The sequence below is a fragment of the Nerophis ophidion genome, linkage group LG06 (assembly GCF_033978795.1).
Source record: "Nerophis ophidion isolate RoL-2023_Sa linkage group LG06, RoL_Noph_v1.0, whole genome shotgun sequence".
NCBI classification, from domain to species: Eukaryota; Metazoa; Chordata; class Actinopteri; order Syngnathiformes; family Syngnathidae; genus Nerophis; species Nerophis ophidion.
In genome coordinates this window covers 73,449,317-73,467,102 of record NC_084616.1, presented here as the reverse complement: position 1 = coordinate 73,467,102, position 17,786 = coordinate 73,449,317, and the positions used below count along the sequence as shown (strand labels likewise).

Sequence of the window (17,786 nt, the reverse complement as noted above, 5' to 3'; positions counted from 1 at the left end):
GGAAGACTTTAGAAGGAAGACAAGAATATTTTATAAATATCTGGTTTGATTTCAAATTTTTGGGACTTATGCAGATCCTGAATGAACAGACCTAGGCACCAAGAGGTTAAAGACAGTTGTTTTTTCATAATAGGTCTACTTTAAGACTTTTTTTTTCAGGATCAAATAAAATCTTCTATTAAGGTCAATCCAGTTTTAAAGCCGAAATCTGCTTCGGGTCTCCTCCCGGTTGGACATCTACTGTACAAGCTGACCAGGGAGGAGACCATAGTGATATGTGGTGTCAGGTTCAAACACTGATGACGTCTTTAACCTTCCTCTTGTGTTAGCTTTCTGTTACCATCTCTTATGTTAGCGGGTCGGTTTTGACCCATGTTTTAAATCAGCTGTAAAATACACCAAAAACAATTATCCATCATCCAATGTGTTTCTCATCTCTTGGTTACCTTGTTAGGCTTCCTTATCCTTGAAAATATTGGTTTTAATATTTTTGGTCTGGGCCATTGGGCCTTTTTTTTGTCGGTATACCCCTCGATTTCAATTTTTAAAAATGGTAAAACGAACCTCAAGAGAATCATATAAATAAAAAAAAGGTTGTTGTGTTACCTAACTATTACTAAGGGGTATTAGAACACATCTCTTAAATAAATGTGTTTTGTTTATTTTTTTCATTTTCAGAATTTTAACTATAGTAACATCTATGGTGTTACGGGTCAATTTCGACCCATATATATTTACTTCAAGAAAAAGGCTAAAAAGTATTTTTTCCAGCAACAGAAATCCAACATCAAACAAACAACCAATCAAGCAAATGAAACCAAGAGAAATAGATTACTAGTTCCAAAACTAATAAAAAAAACAAAATCAGAGTGGCAAAAATTGACACTTTTAGTGTCCGTCTTTTGTTTGTTTTTGTACAGGATAACAAGGTAAAATGAGAATCCACTAAAGCTCACATGATTGGGAGAGGAGCTGGCTGTCAGTGTGTTCAGTTTTGGCTCTTATCATTGCTTTATCATCTTGTTTTTATAACCGGGTCGAAACCGACCCTAACAACACCAAGGGCATAATTTCTACCAGAGCATTTTATAATTTAGTGAAAAAAATTAAAATGTTTTATTTTGTTGACAAAGAGGTTCCTGACAAAGTCAAAAAGCTTTGATGCAAAAAAAATAAATGTATGTGGTGTTTTTATGCATTTAAAAACTAAAACGGGTCACAAGACGAAGGTTAAACATGAGAAGAAACAAGGAATTAAACAGAGACAGAATTAAATTCGGCTCAATTGAGGAGAAACGTCTGGGCTGTACTATTGTACAGTGTCCATCACGTTCTGACGAAATATTGTACGCCACCTCTTTTATTTGGACTTTCCCTGATTACATAGCAACCGCTGTTTCTAAGGTTTCTAAGTTTATATGATTGTGAGCTGGCATGTGTTTGTATTTGGTCAAAGAATCCTTCAGAGGAATATTCTTTTAAGGTCAAAAGTTCACATGTCCATCACAAGCACTCCATAGAGGACTGGCCTTTGCCTCCAGGACATTGGGGAACTTAAAGGATAGCAACAGTTGGATTTTAGGAGAGATATTAAAGACATTTGCAACATCTGGTAGGAAGCCCTCACAAGTAGGAGTAGAGGATAGGGGTCGGAGGTCACCCGACTCAAACCGATCACTGGCCTAGCAACAGACTGACCGACCCCAAGGTTAGAACAACAAAGCGTAACTGTCTTCGTGTAAAAGGTATTTAAGGACAGTTGTGTGAATGTTGTCTGTCTATCTGTGTTGGCCCTGTGATGAGGGGGCGACTTGTCCAGGGTGTACCCCGCCTTTCGCCCGAATGCTGCTGAGATAGGCTCTAGCACCCCCCACGACCGTAAAACGGAATAAGTGGCAGAAAATGGATGGATGTTGCATTGCTAGTGAGGTGAATTATACCATGTACCATTTTCTATGATTGTGAGCTGGCATGTGTTTGTATTTGGTCAAAGAATCCTTTAGAGGATTATTCTACTAAGGTCAAAAGTGCACATGTCCATCACAAGCACTCCATAGAGGACTGGCCTTTGCCTCCAGGACATTGGGGAACTTAAAGGATAGCAGCAGTTGGATTTTAGGAGTGATATTAAAGACATTAGCAACATCTGGTAGGAAGCCCTCACAAGTAGGAGTAGAGGATAGGGGTCGGAGGTCACCCGACTCAAACCGATCACTGGCCTAGCAACAGACTGACCGACCCCAAGGCTAGAACAACAAAGCGTAACTGTCTTCGTGTAAAAGCTATTTAACGACAGTTGTGTGAATGTTGTCTGTCTATCCGTGTTGGCCCTGTGATGAGGGGGCGACTTGTCCAGGGCGTACCCCGCCTTTCGCCCGAATGCAGCTGAGATAGGCTCCAGCACACCCCGCCAACCCAAAAGGGACAAGCGGTGGGAAAAAGAATGGATGGATGGCACTGGGAGCAGGTGGATGAAGTATCTTGCCCAAGGACACAACGGCAGTGACTAGAATGGCGGCAGTGGGGATCGAACCTGGAACCCTCAAGTTGCTGACCAGCCGAGCCACCCCTCCCCGTGTTTAATGTCACCCTTCGTCGCCGTGTACAATTTCTGCAGCTTTTCTTCGGATGGATTCAAAAACACAGCGTCTTCTTCTTCTTTCTTTTTAATGGTCAGATTCCATCTTTACACTCTTTGTCTGTCTTCCATAGCCTGCGGCCTTCCAGCTCTTACTGTTCCCCGAACGCGAGTCTCAGACTGCCAGTCCTGCTGTGCGCACATCAAGAAGGGGAGGCCAATACCAGTTGTGTAGTTTGTGTTGCAGGATGAGTTGAGGCTCTGCTGGGTGTCGCTTCATGTCTGAAGACCAACACACACACACACACACACACACACACACACACACACACATCAAAACCCAGTACAGCCCCCTTGCTGCGTTTCCACCAAAAATACTTGGGTAAAAAGGAAAGCCCAAACTTTCCCTTGAAAATCACAACGAGGTCATCGAGTTTTTGAGGGGTCTATTCACCCGCCATGGTTAACCTAGTGATTGGCGAATTGAATTTTTTTTTATTTGGATCATTTGGATAAACTGTTGCAAGAAAAGAAAAAACAACGTCATTGTCTGTTCATTTGCAAGGCATCAGTATAAAAATATCAGGGCTGTCAAGAACAACAATTCAACTCATGTGATTAAATACAAAAAAATGACATGCTCCTCTATCTTAATTGTGGATGGTTACTTAAAAGGCGGGACAAGTTGTTATTGTTAGGTTCAAACAGGTTCGAACCTGATTATCAATCAATCAATCCTCAATCAATGTTTACTTATACTAGTGTCTCAAAGGGCTGCACAAACCACAACACAAGCCACTACGACGTCCTCGGTAGGCCCACATAAAGGCAAGGAAAACTCACACCCGGTGGGACGTCGGTGACAATGATGACTACAACAGCTATTTCTAAGGGAGGGGGGGTCATAAACAGCCACTGCCTTTGGTTACAAAACAGTTCAAAGAAAAGGTCGTAAAACAGTTCGAAGAGGAGGTCGTAAAGGGTGATTCAAAGAAACAGTTAAAAGAAAAGGTGTTTTGAGGGGAGTTAGGCCCTGCTTCCTCTCCGTTTTGTAGTTCTCGTGTCAAGACAAAATCTCCCCGTGGATTACAACAGTGGTCCCCATTCCTGGGTTTTTTTTTTCACATTCTGTCTCTCACAGTTGAAGTGTACCTATGATGAAAACTACAGACCTCTGGCATCATTTTAAGTGGGAGAACTAAATATACTAAATACTTTTTTACCCCAGGAATTCACATTGTAGGAATTTTAAAGAATTTATTTTTAAATTATGGTGGAAAATAAGTATTTGGTCAACCATTCAAAGCTCTCACTGATGGAAGGAGGTTTTGGCTCCAAATCTCACGATACATGGCCCCATTCATTCTTTCCTTAACACAGATCAATCATCCTGTCCCCTTAGCAGAAAAACAGCCCCAAAGCATGATGTTTCCACCCCCATGCTTCACAGTAGGTATGGTGTTCTTGGGATCTAACTCAGTATTCTTCTTCCTCCAAACACGACGAGTTGAGTTTATACCAAAATGGATACATGGATGATACAGCAGAGGATTGGGAGAATGTCATGTGGTCAGATGAAACCAAAATAGAACTTTTTGGTATAAACACAACTCGTCGTGTTTGGAGGAAGAAGAATACTGAGTTGCATCCCAAGAACACCACACCTACTGTCAAGCATGGGGGTGGAAACAATGCACATTCTGTCTCTCACAGTTGAATTGTACTTATGATGAAAATTACAGACCTCTATCATTTAAAGTGGGAGAACTTGCACAATCGGTGGCTGACTAAATACTTTTTCGCCCCACTTTGTGTATAAAGTATTGAAAAAAAACAACATAACTAAATTGTGTTTCTGCTTTATTCACCTGGTCCAGACTCTCCTGGCCTGCAGGTGCAGTTCAGAGTCGACGACAGCTTTCTCAAGCCGGGAGAGAAACGCTGGTTCCTTCGCTACCTGGCACTTCACACCATGCGCATCGACATCTGGGACAGTGACTCATTGCTGCTGATTGGTTCAACCGCCATCGAGCTGAAGGTAACACACTCACCTCCCCGAGTCTACGTGTGGCGATGATTATTGTGCTATTAAGTGTAAATGTGCTGATAGCGGGCCCGGGAATCAATATCGGACCATTTTTTATTTAAAAATATGTGCTTGCCATTGCCGATGACTACTTTTAATGCTAATCACAAACGCCAATCCCCTCAGCTCTCCATACACAGTGTGCAGCCGCTCCGCTAATTAATACTAATCACTTCTAAACCGCATTGCTTAGTTTCTAATGTATAATTATCAGACTTAAGACTCAGAGAAACTTTTATGATCCACAAGGGAAATTGTTCCACACAGTAGCTCAGTCACAAAGGATGGAAAGTGAAAGGATGGAAAGGATAATGCAGGTATAAAGTAAACTAAAAAATGGACCGTAGTAGCAATATAAAATATAACATCATATTTACATAATGGTCTCCTGCTGGCCCCACTATGGACTGGACTCTCACTATTATGTTAGATCCACTATGGACTGGACTCTCACTATTATGTTAGATCCACTATGGACTGGACTCTCACTATTATGTTAGATCCACTATGGACTGGACTCACACTATTATGTTAGATCCACTTTGGACTGGACTCTCACTATTATGTTAGACACACTGTGGACTGGACTATACCTATTATGTTAGATCCACTATGGAATGGACTATGACTATTATGTTAGATCCACTATGGACTGGACTCTCACTATTATATTAGATCCACTTTGGACTGGACCCTCACTATTAGGTTGGATCCACTATGGACTGGACTCTCACTATTATGTTAGATCCACTATGGACTGGACTCTCACTATTATATTAGATCCACTTTGGACTGGACCCTCACTATTATGTTAGATCCACTATGGACTGGACTCTCACTATTATGTTAGATCCACTATGGACTGGACTCTCACTATTATGTTAGATCCACTATGGACTGGACTCTCACTATTATGTTAGATCCACTATGGACTGGAGTCTCACTATTATGTTGGATCCACTATGGACTGGAGTCTCACTATTATGTTAGATCCACTATGGACTGGACTCTCACTATTATGTTAGATCCACTATGGACTGTACTCTGACTATTATTTTAGATCCACTATGGACTGGACTCTCACTATTATGTTAGATCCACTATGGACTGGACTCTCACTATTATGTTGGATCCACTATGGACTGGACTCTCACTATTATGTTAGATCCACTATGGACTGGACTCTCACTATTATGTTAAATCCACTATGGACTGGACTCACACTATTATGTTAGATCCACTATGGACTGGACTCTCACTATTATGTTAGATCCACTATGGAATGGACTCTCACTATTATGTTAGATCCACTATGGACTGGACTCTCACTATTATGTTAGATCCACTATGGACTGGACTCTCACTATTATGTTAGATCCACTATGGACTGGACTCTCACTATTATGTTAGATCCACTATGGACTGGACTCTCACTGTTATATTAGATCCACTTTGGACTGGATTCTCACTATTAGGTTGGATCCACTATGGACTGGACTTTCACTATTATGTTGGATCCACTATGGACTGGAGTCTCACTATTATGTTAGATCCACTATGGACTGGAGTCTCACTATTATGTCAGATCCACTATGGACTGGACTCTCACTATTATGTTAGATCCACTATGGACTGGACTTTCACTGTTATGTTAGATCCACTATGGACTGGATTCTCACCATTATGTTAGATCCACTGTGGACTGGATTCTCACCATTATGTTAGATCCACTATGGACTGGAGTCTCACTATTATGTTAGATACACTTTGGACTGGACTAACACTATTATATTAGATCCACTATCGACTGGAGTCCCACTATTATGTTAGATCCACTATGGACTGGACTCACACTATTATGTTGGATCCACTATGGACTGGACTCTCACTATTATGTTGGATCCACTATGGACTGGACTCACACTATTATGTTAGATCCACTTTGGACTGGACTATCACTATTATGTTGGATCCACTATGGACTGGACTTTCACTATTATGTTTGATCCACTATGGACTGGACTTTCACTGTTATGCTGGATCCACTATGGACTGGACTTTCACTATTATGTTAGATCCACTATGGACTGGACTCTCACTATTATGTTAGATCCACTATGGACTGGACTATCACTATTATGTTAGATCCACTATGGAGTGGACTCTCACTATTATATTAGATCCACTATGGACTGGACTCTCACTATTATATTAGATCCACTATGGACTGGACTCTCACTATTATGTTAGATCCACTCTGGACTGGACTCTCACAATATTATGCTAAATCCACTCGACGTCCATTGCACCGGTCTCCCTATAGGGGAAGATGGGGGGTCCTCTCCAAGGTTTCTCATTGTCATCCTATTGGGTTGAGTTTTTCCTTGCCCTGATGTGGGATCTGAACCGAGGATGTCGTTGTGGTTTGTGCAGCCCTTTGAGACACTTGTGATTTAGGGCTTTATAAATAAACATTGATTGATTGATTGATAATATATGTATAACATATGATGTATACCAATATATTTTATTATATGTTTATATCATATGTACAGCAACAATTACAGAGATCATCTATTGCTGTACTGCGAGGGATTGTAAAGCTGGATGGAGTGCCGAATGAAGGAGTTCTTAAATTAAATCAAGTAGTGTTATCCTTGGAGGATGAGGCTAAACATGTTACACGGTGAAAGCAAGCAAGGAGCGGTCATGCTAACAGCTATGCTAAACAACACCAAGAAATAAAAGTGCATGTTAAAGCTAAGTGTCGGTAGAACCATCTTATTTTCTCCCCCCAAAAAATGTTCTTGTCTTTTTTTATTAATGTTTACAAACTCAGGGGAATTATTCCCTGCACACAGGAGGACTTTGAGGGTAAAAACTAGAGATGTCCGATAATGGCTTTTTTGGCCGATATTCCGATATTGTCCAACTCTTAATTACCGATACCGATATGTACAGTAATGGAATTAACACATTATTTTGTTGTGATGCCCAGCTGGATGCATTAAACAATGTTCCAAAATAAATCAACTCAAAAATGCCAACACGACACTGCCATATTTATTATTAAAGTCACAAAGTGCATTATTTTTTTTTAACATGCCTCAAAACAGCAGCTTGGAATTTGGGATATGCTCTCCCTGAGAGAGCGTGAGGAGGTTAAGGTGGGCGGGGTTAGGGGTAGCGGGGGGTGTATATTGTTTATGTTTTATTTATTTATTTTTTTGTCATGTTCTGTTTGTGTTGTGTTGTTTGCTCGGTCCTCGTATTATATTTGGCTACCCCTGTGGTAAATTTTAAATGTGCTTTATAAATAAAGATTAGATTTAATTTGCCTGCGATGAGGTGGCGAATTGTCCAGGGTGTACACTGCCTTCCGCCCGATTGTAGCTGAGATAGGCACCAGCGCCCCCCGCGACCCCAAAAGGGAATAAGCGGTAGAAAATGGATGAATGGATGATTTGATTTGATTTATATTGTATGGTCCCGGAAGAGCTAGTGCTGCAAGGGGTTCTAGGTATTTGTTCTGTTGAAGTGAAGTGAATTATATTTATATAGCGCTTTTCTCTAGTGACTCAAAGCGCTTTTACATAGTGGAACCCAATATCTAAGTAATATTTATACCAGTGTGGGTGGCACTGGGAGCAGGTGGGTAAAGTATCTTGCCCAAGGACACAACGGCAGTGACCAGGATGGCGGAAGCGGGGATCGAACCTGGAACCCTCAAGTTCCTGGCACGGCCACTCGACCAACCGAGCTATACCGCCCCGGGTGCTGGTTGGGTCTTTTCTGTTGTGTTACGGTGCGGATGTTCTCCCAAAATGTGTTTGTCATTCTTGTTTGGTGTGGGTTCACAGTGCGGCGCTTATTTGTAACAGTGTTAAAGTTTTTTATACGGCCACACTCAGTGTGACCTGTATGGCTGTTGACCAAGTATGCCTTGCATTCAGGTGTGTGTGTGTATGTGTGTGTGTGTGTGTGTGTTTGTGAGAAACCGTATATTTTTTGTGACTTTAAGGCTTATTGGCGCTCTGTACACAGCTGCATTTTAAAAAGTCATGTATTTTACTTTTAGAGACCGATACCGATAATTTTGAAACCGATGCCGATAATTTCCCATATTACATTTTTAAAGCATTTATCGGCCAATAATATCGGACATCTCTAGTAAAAAAAAACAAAGGATTTGGTTATTGTGTACTATTGACTGTTTTGCCAAAATAATTGTATGTAATAAAAATAAAAGACACGTTTAAATATTGTTTTGGTATTGTTAAACTGTCAATAGCACTCATCATTATTGAATTATAAAATGTACAGTAGTTCGTGTGATCGGTATCGGCTGAGCTCACTCATTGACGATCAGTATTGTAATAAAACCCTGATCGGAACATCCCTTTTATTGAGGTTTTATAACAACCTCATTTTGATTCATTCTGGGTTTTTTTTTAAGCGCAAGAGATAAAACGTAATTTATGGTAGACCGCTATCTGTTTTCATACTCCCATCATGACAGTGCAGTGCATCCATCATCGATTCCTGCAGCATTTGTACATTTTACTGCGTGTGGCTGACATCACTAAGTGTGTGTGTGTGTGTGTGTGTGTGTGTGTGTGTGTGTGTGTGTGTGTGTGTGTGTGTGTGTCTATCATTGCATAAACTTCCCATTTTCCAAAACACTGTTATCATGCAGATGTGCTTGTTGTTGGTAGATTGCTTCTTTTTTTGTTTTGTTTTGTTTTTGTTTTTATTGCTTGCTCGAACTGAATGTTTCAGTCCAAAAATGATAACCCGCTCAGTTATTATATTGTGGAGGTTCTCTGGGTGTTGTTGATTTGGGAGATGTGGTGGTGACCTCCTGCTGTGATCAATGTGACAGTTGGGTGTTTCAGTCTTTTCTGGAAAGACAGCCTACAACAACAGTCTATAGAATGTATGTGGGTTTATCAAAAAAAAAAAAAAAAAAGTGGTTTAATTTGTTGAAAACTTTATTTTATTTTATAAATTCGAAAAACAAGTGGTTGGAAAATGGGTAAAATACAGTACTTCTCATTCACAAATCTGGAAAGTGGTCTATTTTGATCATGTTTAATGCATAATTAATAATTACGAATCTATATAAAATAATAGATACTTGATAAGTCATAATATGGATCAGTGTTTTTCAACCACTGTGCCGCAGCAGACTATCTAGTTTCACCTATTTGGGTTAAAAATATTTTTGGCAAACCAGTAATTATTAGTCGGCAAATAATGCGCTGTTGTTGAGTGTCGGTGCAGAGTAACCGTGTAATACTCTTCCATATCAGTAGATGGCAGCCGGTAGCTAATTGCTTTGTAGATATCGGAAACAGCGGGAGGCATTGTGCAGGTAAAAAGGTGTCTAATGCTTAAACAAAAAATAAACAGAAGGTGAGTGCCTCTAAGAAAAGGCATTGAAGCTTAGGGAAGGCTATGCAGAACCAAACTAAAACTGAACTGGCTACGAAGTAAAGAAAAACAGAATGCTGGACAACAGCAAAGACTTACTGTGGAGCAATGACAATATAAAATGTCAGCACAAAGAAGGATAAAAACAACTGAAATATTCTTGATTGCTGAAACAAAGTAGATGCGGGAAATAGCACTCAAAGGAAGACATAAAACCGCTACAGGAAAATACCGAAAAAAAAGAGAAAAAGCCACCAAAATAGGAGCGCAAGACAAGAACTAAAACACTACACATGGGAAAAGAGCAAAAAACTCAAAATACATCACGGTGTGATGTGACAGGTGGTGACAGTACACCTACTTTGAGACAAGAGCTACATTGATGCATGCTTGGTTATGGTTTAAAGTCATATCCAACAATTGCGACAAAATATTTTTTACTGTCAACTGAGTTTCATTTTTTAACGATTTCTGCTGGTTGTGTGCCTCCGGATTTTTGTCCACGCCAAAAATGTGCCTTGGCTCAAAAAAGGTTGAAAAACACTGGTCGAGTGCAGTAGTTTTCAACCTTTTTTTGTATTTAAAAGATATGTAACGTTTAAACTAAAAGTCAACAAAAGGTAAGTAACCGCTAGGAAAAGGCACTGAAGCGTAAGGATGGCTGAGCAAAACAAAAGTAAAACTGAATTGGCTACAAAGTAAACAAAAACGGAATGCTGGACGACAGCAAAGACTTACATCCGAACATGACATGACAATCAACAATGTCCACACAAAGAAGGATAAAAACAACTGAAATATTCTTGATTGCTGAAACAAAGTAGATGTGGGAAGTATCGCTCAAAGGAAGACATGAAACCGCTACAGGAAAATACCAAAAAAAAAGAGAAAAAGCCACCAAAATAGGAGCGCAAGACAAGAACTAAAACTCTACACACAGGAAATCAGCAAAATACTCCACATAAGTCAGTGGGTGATGTGACAGTACACCTACTTTGAGACAAGAGCTACATTGATGCATGCTTGGTTATGGTTTAAAGTCATATCCAACAATTGCGACAAAATATTTTTTATTGTCAACTGAGTTTCATTTTTTAATGATATCTGCTGGTTGTGTGCCTGCGCATTTTTGTCAACGCAAACAATGTGCTTTGGCTCAAAAAATGTTGAAAAACACTGGTCGAGTGCAGTAGTTTTCAACCTTTTTTTGTATTTAAAAGGTATGTAACGTTTAAACTAAAAGTCAACAAAAGGTAAGTGACCCCTAAGAAAAGGTACTGAAGCATATGGATGGCTGAGCAAAACAAAAGTAAAACTGAATTGGCTGCAAAGTAAACAAGAACAGAATGCTGGACGACAGCAAAGACTTACATCCGAACATGACATGACAATCAACCATGTCCTTACAAAGAAGGATAAAAACAACTGAAATATTTGTGATTGCTAAAACAAAGTAGATGCTGGAAATATCGCTCAAAGGAAGACATGAAACTGCAAAAGGAAAATACCAAAAAAAAAGAGAAAAAGCCACAAAACTAGGAGCGCAAGACAAGAACTAAAACACTACACACAGGAAAAGAGCAAAAAACTCCAAATAAGTCAGGGCGTGATGTGACAGTACACCTACTTTGAGACAAGAGCTATACCGAGGCATGTTTGGTTATGCTTTAAAGTCATATCCAACAATTGCGACAACAACTTTTTACTGTCAACTGAGTTTAATTTTTTAATGATATCCGCTGGTTGTGTGCTTCCGGATTTTTGTCAACGCAAACAATGTGCTTTGGCTCAAAAAAAGTTGAAAAACACTGGTATAAATAATTCTAACTGTAGTTTTTTTAATGAAGCTTTAAGTTGACGCTCCTCTACTTTCTCCTGCTCGCTGCGGCAACAACAAACAAAACTCCAGACGCTCCTCTTTGTTTTGTATCGTTTACTCGTCAACTTAATCTTTCAAAAAATGTAGAACAATAACGAGGTGGGAACAAATGAATGGCAAAATAAAGCGAGTTTGTTACATTAAGAAAGAGTTAGAAAAAGTCAGAGTAAGGTCAAAAAACTGTGTGGCTCAATTCCACCAAACCTGACTGCACATCCCCCATGACAGTATATTACCAGACAGATCCTTCCGCCAAAAATGCAATTAATTAGTTACATATTCTTTAAAGCAACATAAAATAGTACGTCATCAATTTATTCAGACAAATGTAATAATTACAAATAAATTGCACCTTATAATTATTCTAAGCATGCAATATATACATTTTTATATCATTAAAATAAAGTAAATAGTCCCCTTTTGGCTGAATAAACATAAAGCAAAAATACATTTATGTCTGGCTTTAGTGTATATTCAAAACATTTCCAATGTATTGTACACCTGTTAAATAATTAGACATTCAATGTATTTAATGTAACTCGAACATGTATAATGGAGTAATATAACAATAAATATACAGAAATACAGAAAAAAAAAAATATTGAAAAAATTAAATATCAGGATTTGTTTGACGAGGTGGCGACTTGTCCAGGGTGTACGTCGCCTTCCACCCGAATGCAGCCGAGATAAACTCCAGCACCCCCCACGATTTTAAAAAGGGCGAGCGGTAGGAAATGGATGGATGGATAGATGCTTCCTGAGAGTTAACATTTATTAATGTGTTGTGTTAAATAAAAACAAAAACAAATGTTTAAAAAAAATACAAATACTATTTCACTCATTGTTGATCATTTCCAAGCACATATCCATACAATCAAACACATCTTTATGAACATTACAATTTAAAATTAAAATTCCCAATATTTAGGGACCGAATGTCCCTTTGGGTGAGGACCCTATTGAATTTCTAAGGTTTTATTATTATTATTTATTATACCGCCGCCTCTTTGAGCTGTCATTTGACCCCCTTAACATGCTTCAAAACTCACCAAATTTGACACACACATCAGGACTGGCGAAAATCGCGATCTAATCAAAAAAACAAAACCCAAAACTCAAAATTGTGCTCTAGCGCCCCCTAGGTAGAAAACACAGACAAAACTGTCTGTAACTTCCAGTAGGAACGTCGTAGAAACATGAAGCAAAAACCACTACGTAGATCTCAGTTGGACCTACATTTCATACACTCTTATCTACCAGCTAAAATCAACAGGAAGTTTGCAATTCCCCCTTCAATACAAAAGTTGGCGAAAAATGTTTTGCTTTTTTTCTAACATTATCTCCTCCGAGGCCGTTTGTCATTTCGGCTTCAAATAAGCAAGAGAAGAGAGATTGAACCCTTCTGATTAAAAGTTAATCACTGCTACGATTTTGATTTTATCAGCCTTCAATGAACCGCTGCGCTGAAAAACATTACAAAGATGGCCGCCGTGCGCGGACACAGTGAGGCAGAGTTTTTTTTTTCCGTTTTTTTACCCAACCGTCTGCTGCTGTTGCGCACGCACCAACATTTGTGGGGGAGGGCCTGTGATCGTCTATACCAAGATAGCTGCCAGGTGCCGTAGCTAAGCTGGTATGTTTTAAAGTTGTCGTTTGCCTGCATATCGTAAAAACAACCGTCCAACATTCTTTATTTTGGGTAATTACATATGGTGCCTGACTGTTGTGGCGTTTTAAGGCCATCTGCACTTTTTATGCTACGGTAAAAACAATGAATGGTCCGGTTTTGATTTTACTAGCCTTCAAAGAACCTCTGCGCTGAAAAACATTTCTAAGATGGCCGCCACGCGCTCACACAGAGAGCTAGACGTTATTTTTTTTTTTTTTTTTCCTACCGCTCCCAGTATCAATCAATCATCAATCAATGTTCATTTATATAGCCCTAAATCACTAGTGTCTCAAAGGGCTGCACAAACCACAACGACTTCCTCGGTACAGAGCCCACATAAGGGCAAGGAAAAACTCACCCCCAGCGGGACGTCGGTGACAACGAGGACTTTGAGAACCTGGGAGAGGACCACATATGTGGGCAACCCCGCCCCCCCCCCCCCCCCCCCCCCCACCCCCCTCTAGGGGACCGAAAGCAATGGATATCAAGCGGGTCTAACATGATACTGTGAAAAGTTCAGTCCATAGTGGATCCAACACAGCCGCAAAAGTCCAGTCCAAAGCAGATCCAACACAGCAGCCAGAGTCCCGTCCACAGCGGAGCCAGCAGGAAACCATCCCAAGCGGAGGCGGGTCAGCAGCGCAGGGATGTCCCCAGTCGATACACAGGCGAGCAGTCCATCCTGGGTCCCGACTCTGGCCAGCCAGAACTTCATCCATTGACATCGGACCGGACCCCCTCCACAAGGGAGAGTGGGGCATACGAGAAAAAGAAAATAAACGGCAGATCAACTGGTCCAAAAGGGAGTCTATTTGAAGATGAGACTTAAATGTTTCTACTAAGGTGGCATCTCGAGGGCATTCCAGAGTACTGGAGCCCGAACGGAAAAACGCTCTATAGCCCGCAGACTTTTTTTGGGCTCTGGGAATCACTAAGCCGGAGTCCTTTGAAGGCAGATTTCTTGCCGGGACATATGGTACAATACAATCGGCAAGATAGGATGGAGCTAGACCGTGTAGTATTTTATACGTAAGTAGTAAAACCTTAAAGTCACATCTTAAGTGCACAGGAAGCCAGTGCAGGTGAGCCAGTACAGGCGTAATGTGATCAAACTTTCTTGTTCTTGTCAAAAGTCTAGCAGCCGCATTTTGTACCAACTGTAATCTTTTAATGCTAGACATGGGGAGACCCGAAAATAATACGTTACAGTAATCGAGACGAGACGTAACAAACGCATGGATAATGATCTCAGCGTCTTTAGTGGACAAAATGGAGCGAATTTTAGCGATATTACGGAGATGAAAGAAGGCCGTTTTAGTAACGCTTTTAATGTGTGACTCAAAGGAGAGACTTGGGGCGAAGATAATACCCAGATTTTTTACCGAGTCGCCTTGTTTAATTGTTTGGTTGTCAAATGTTAAAGTTGTATTATTAAATAGAGGTCGGTGTCTAGCGGGACCGATAATCAGCATTTCCGTTTTTTTGCCGTTGAGTTGCAAAAAGTTAGCAGACATCCATTGTATGTAATCTTATAAATGACATAAACGCACCAGTGACAAAAAGTCACAATATTTGTACTTATTTTTCTGTATTTTCATGATGACATGTTTTGTCTCCCTCTTCTTACAGTATATGTTGCGGCACGGTAAAACGGCGGTACAATCCCTCCACGAGATGGACGTTCTGACAACCGATTACGTGGGTGAGGACGCCCTGCAGACGGACCACGCCTCCAACAACCTCACGGCTGTCCAGTCCATCGTCAGGGGTCGTCTGCACATTCGCACTGGAAACATTGGCAAGTTTTTATTTTAATTTTTTTTTATGAAAATTGGTAGTATCTGATGTTATTGTGTATGCTTGGTACATAAGAGAAGCATCATCTACTGTTGAGGGGGGTCAAACTCGCTTTTATCGAGGGCCTCATCTCAATGATGATTGACCCTAGAGGGCCGCTTCTAAATTGAATGACATTATTTTGATTTTTTTTAAGGAAAATATAAACAAAAACATTTTTTTTTTAATCCGTAGATATTACGGTAAAAAACCGGCAGCTCAGTCGCAACAATTTTGCTGTAAAATCGAAGTCAGCATATAACTGTAAATGGAAAAACAGTACCGCGGTTTTTTTTACAGTATAAAAAAACTGTTCATTTGCCAGAATTTAAAGTGAAATTTACGGTGTTCTTTGGTTACTGTGAAACAGGGGTCGGCAACCTTTACCTCTCAAAGAGCCATTTCGACCCGTTTCACAAAATGAGGAAGACAAGGAGACCCGCAACTATTCTCGCCAATATCTGCTGGTGATCACCCAGATGACAAGAATAAGGGCATGCTATGAAGCCATTGCCTTAAACATCTTCTACAACATGTACAAACTGCTTGCCAGTCCAGCAACATGTCGAGAGAGGCTTCCGCAGATGCACGCACACGACTGGAAGGCATACTGGGTGACACAGAGTACACTGACGGTTGTAATATCAACAACTTTAACACTCCTACTAATATGCGCCACATTGTGAACCCACACAAAAGAAGAACGACAAACACATTTCGGGAGAAAATCCTCACAGTAACACAACATAAACGCAACACAACAAATACCCAGAATCCTTTGCATTCATGACACTACCTGACTATGTTATACACCCCGCGAGCACCAAACCCCGCCCACCTCAACCACGCAGCCGAGTTGTCGCAAGAAGGATCACTAGCACCCTCTACCACCAGGAGGCGAGAGTCATTTAATGACTCATATTTGACACACGCAGCTACGGTATATTATTAAAACATAGCTGCTTATTGTTCTTTTTAGCATATTCAATAGCTTGGACCTTAAATCCTACTGAATAGCTCTTAATCTTCTTCCCTTTATGCGATTTCAAATGGTTGAAATCAGTTTCCTCCATTTTGAAAATGATGACAGGTGAAGTGTCACTCGTGACGTGACGAGTTTGACCCTGTGGAAATTTTAGGCATATGCTAATTATTTTGCGAAACGAGTTTTGACCCGGCGGAAATTCCAGATATGCACTAATAAAAATAATATTTTGCGAAACGGGTTTGACCCGGCAGTAATGCTAAGCATGCGCTAATTATTTTGCGGAATGAGTTTGACCGGGCGGAAATATTAGGCATATGCTAATTATTTTGCGAAACGAGTTTTGACCCGGCGGAAATTCTAGACATGCGCTAATAAAAATAATATTTTGCGAAACGAGTTTTGACCCGGCGGAAATTCTAGACATGCGCTAATAAAAATAATATTTTGCGAAACGAGTTTGACCCGGCAGTAATGCTAAGCATGCGCTAATTATTTAGCGAAATGAGTTTGACCTGGCGGAAATTTTAGGCATATGCTAATTATTTTACGAAACGAGTTTGACCCGGCGGAAATTCTAGACACGCGCTAATAAAAATAATATTTTGCGAAACGAGTTTGACCCGGCAGTAATGCTAAGCATGCGCTAATTATTTTGCGGAATGAGTTTGACCGGGCGGAAATATTAGGCATATGCTAATTATTTTGCGAAACGAGTTTTGACCCGGCGGAAATTCTAGACATGCGCTAATAAAAATAATATTTTGCGAAACGAGTTTTGACCCGGCGGAAATTCTAGACATGCGCTAGTAAAAATAATATTTTGCGAAACGAGTTTGACCCGGCAGTAATGCTAAGCATGCGCTAATTATTTAGCGAAATGAGTTTGACCTGGCGGAAATTTTAGGCATATGCTAATTATTTTGCGAAACGAGTTTGACCCGGCGGAAATTCTAGACATGCGCTAATAAAAATAATATTTTGCGAAACGAGTTTGACCCCGGCAGTAATGCTAAGCATGCGCTTATTATTTAGCAAAACGAGTTTGACCCGGCAGTAATTCTAGGCAGGTGCTAATTATTTTGCGAAATGTGTTTGACCCGGCGGAAATTTTAGGCATATGCTAATTATTTTGCGAAACGAGTTTTGACCGGGCGGAAATTCTAGACACGCACTAATAAAAATAATATTTTGCGAAACGAGTTTGACCCGGCAGTAATGCTAAGCATGCGCTAATTATTTAGCGAAATGAGTTTGACCTGGCGGAAATTTTAGGCATATGCTAATTATTTTGCGAAACGAGTTTGACCCGGCGGAAAT

The 17,786-nt window shown here is 40.3% G+C and overlaps 1 protein-coding gene across 2 annotated transcripts in view; it reads left to right on the top strand.

The window, feature by feature from the left end:
* nphp4 (nephronophthisis 4) overlaps window positions 1-17,786 on the top strand; it is a 520,514-nt gene that overhangs the window by 328,290 nt on the left and 174,438 nt on the right. For both annotated transcript variants that reach the window (XM_061904800.1, XM_061904799.1), the window contains 2 exons: window positions 4,456-4,616; window positions 15,275-15,443. In XM_061904800.1, coding sequence (XP_061760784.1) covers window positions 4,456-4,616; window positions 15,275-15,443 — 330 coding nt within the window. The remainder of the gene's footprint in view (window positions 1-4,455; window positions 4,617-15,274; window positions 15,444-17,786) is intronic.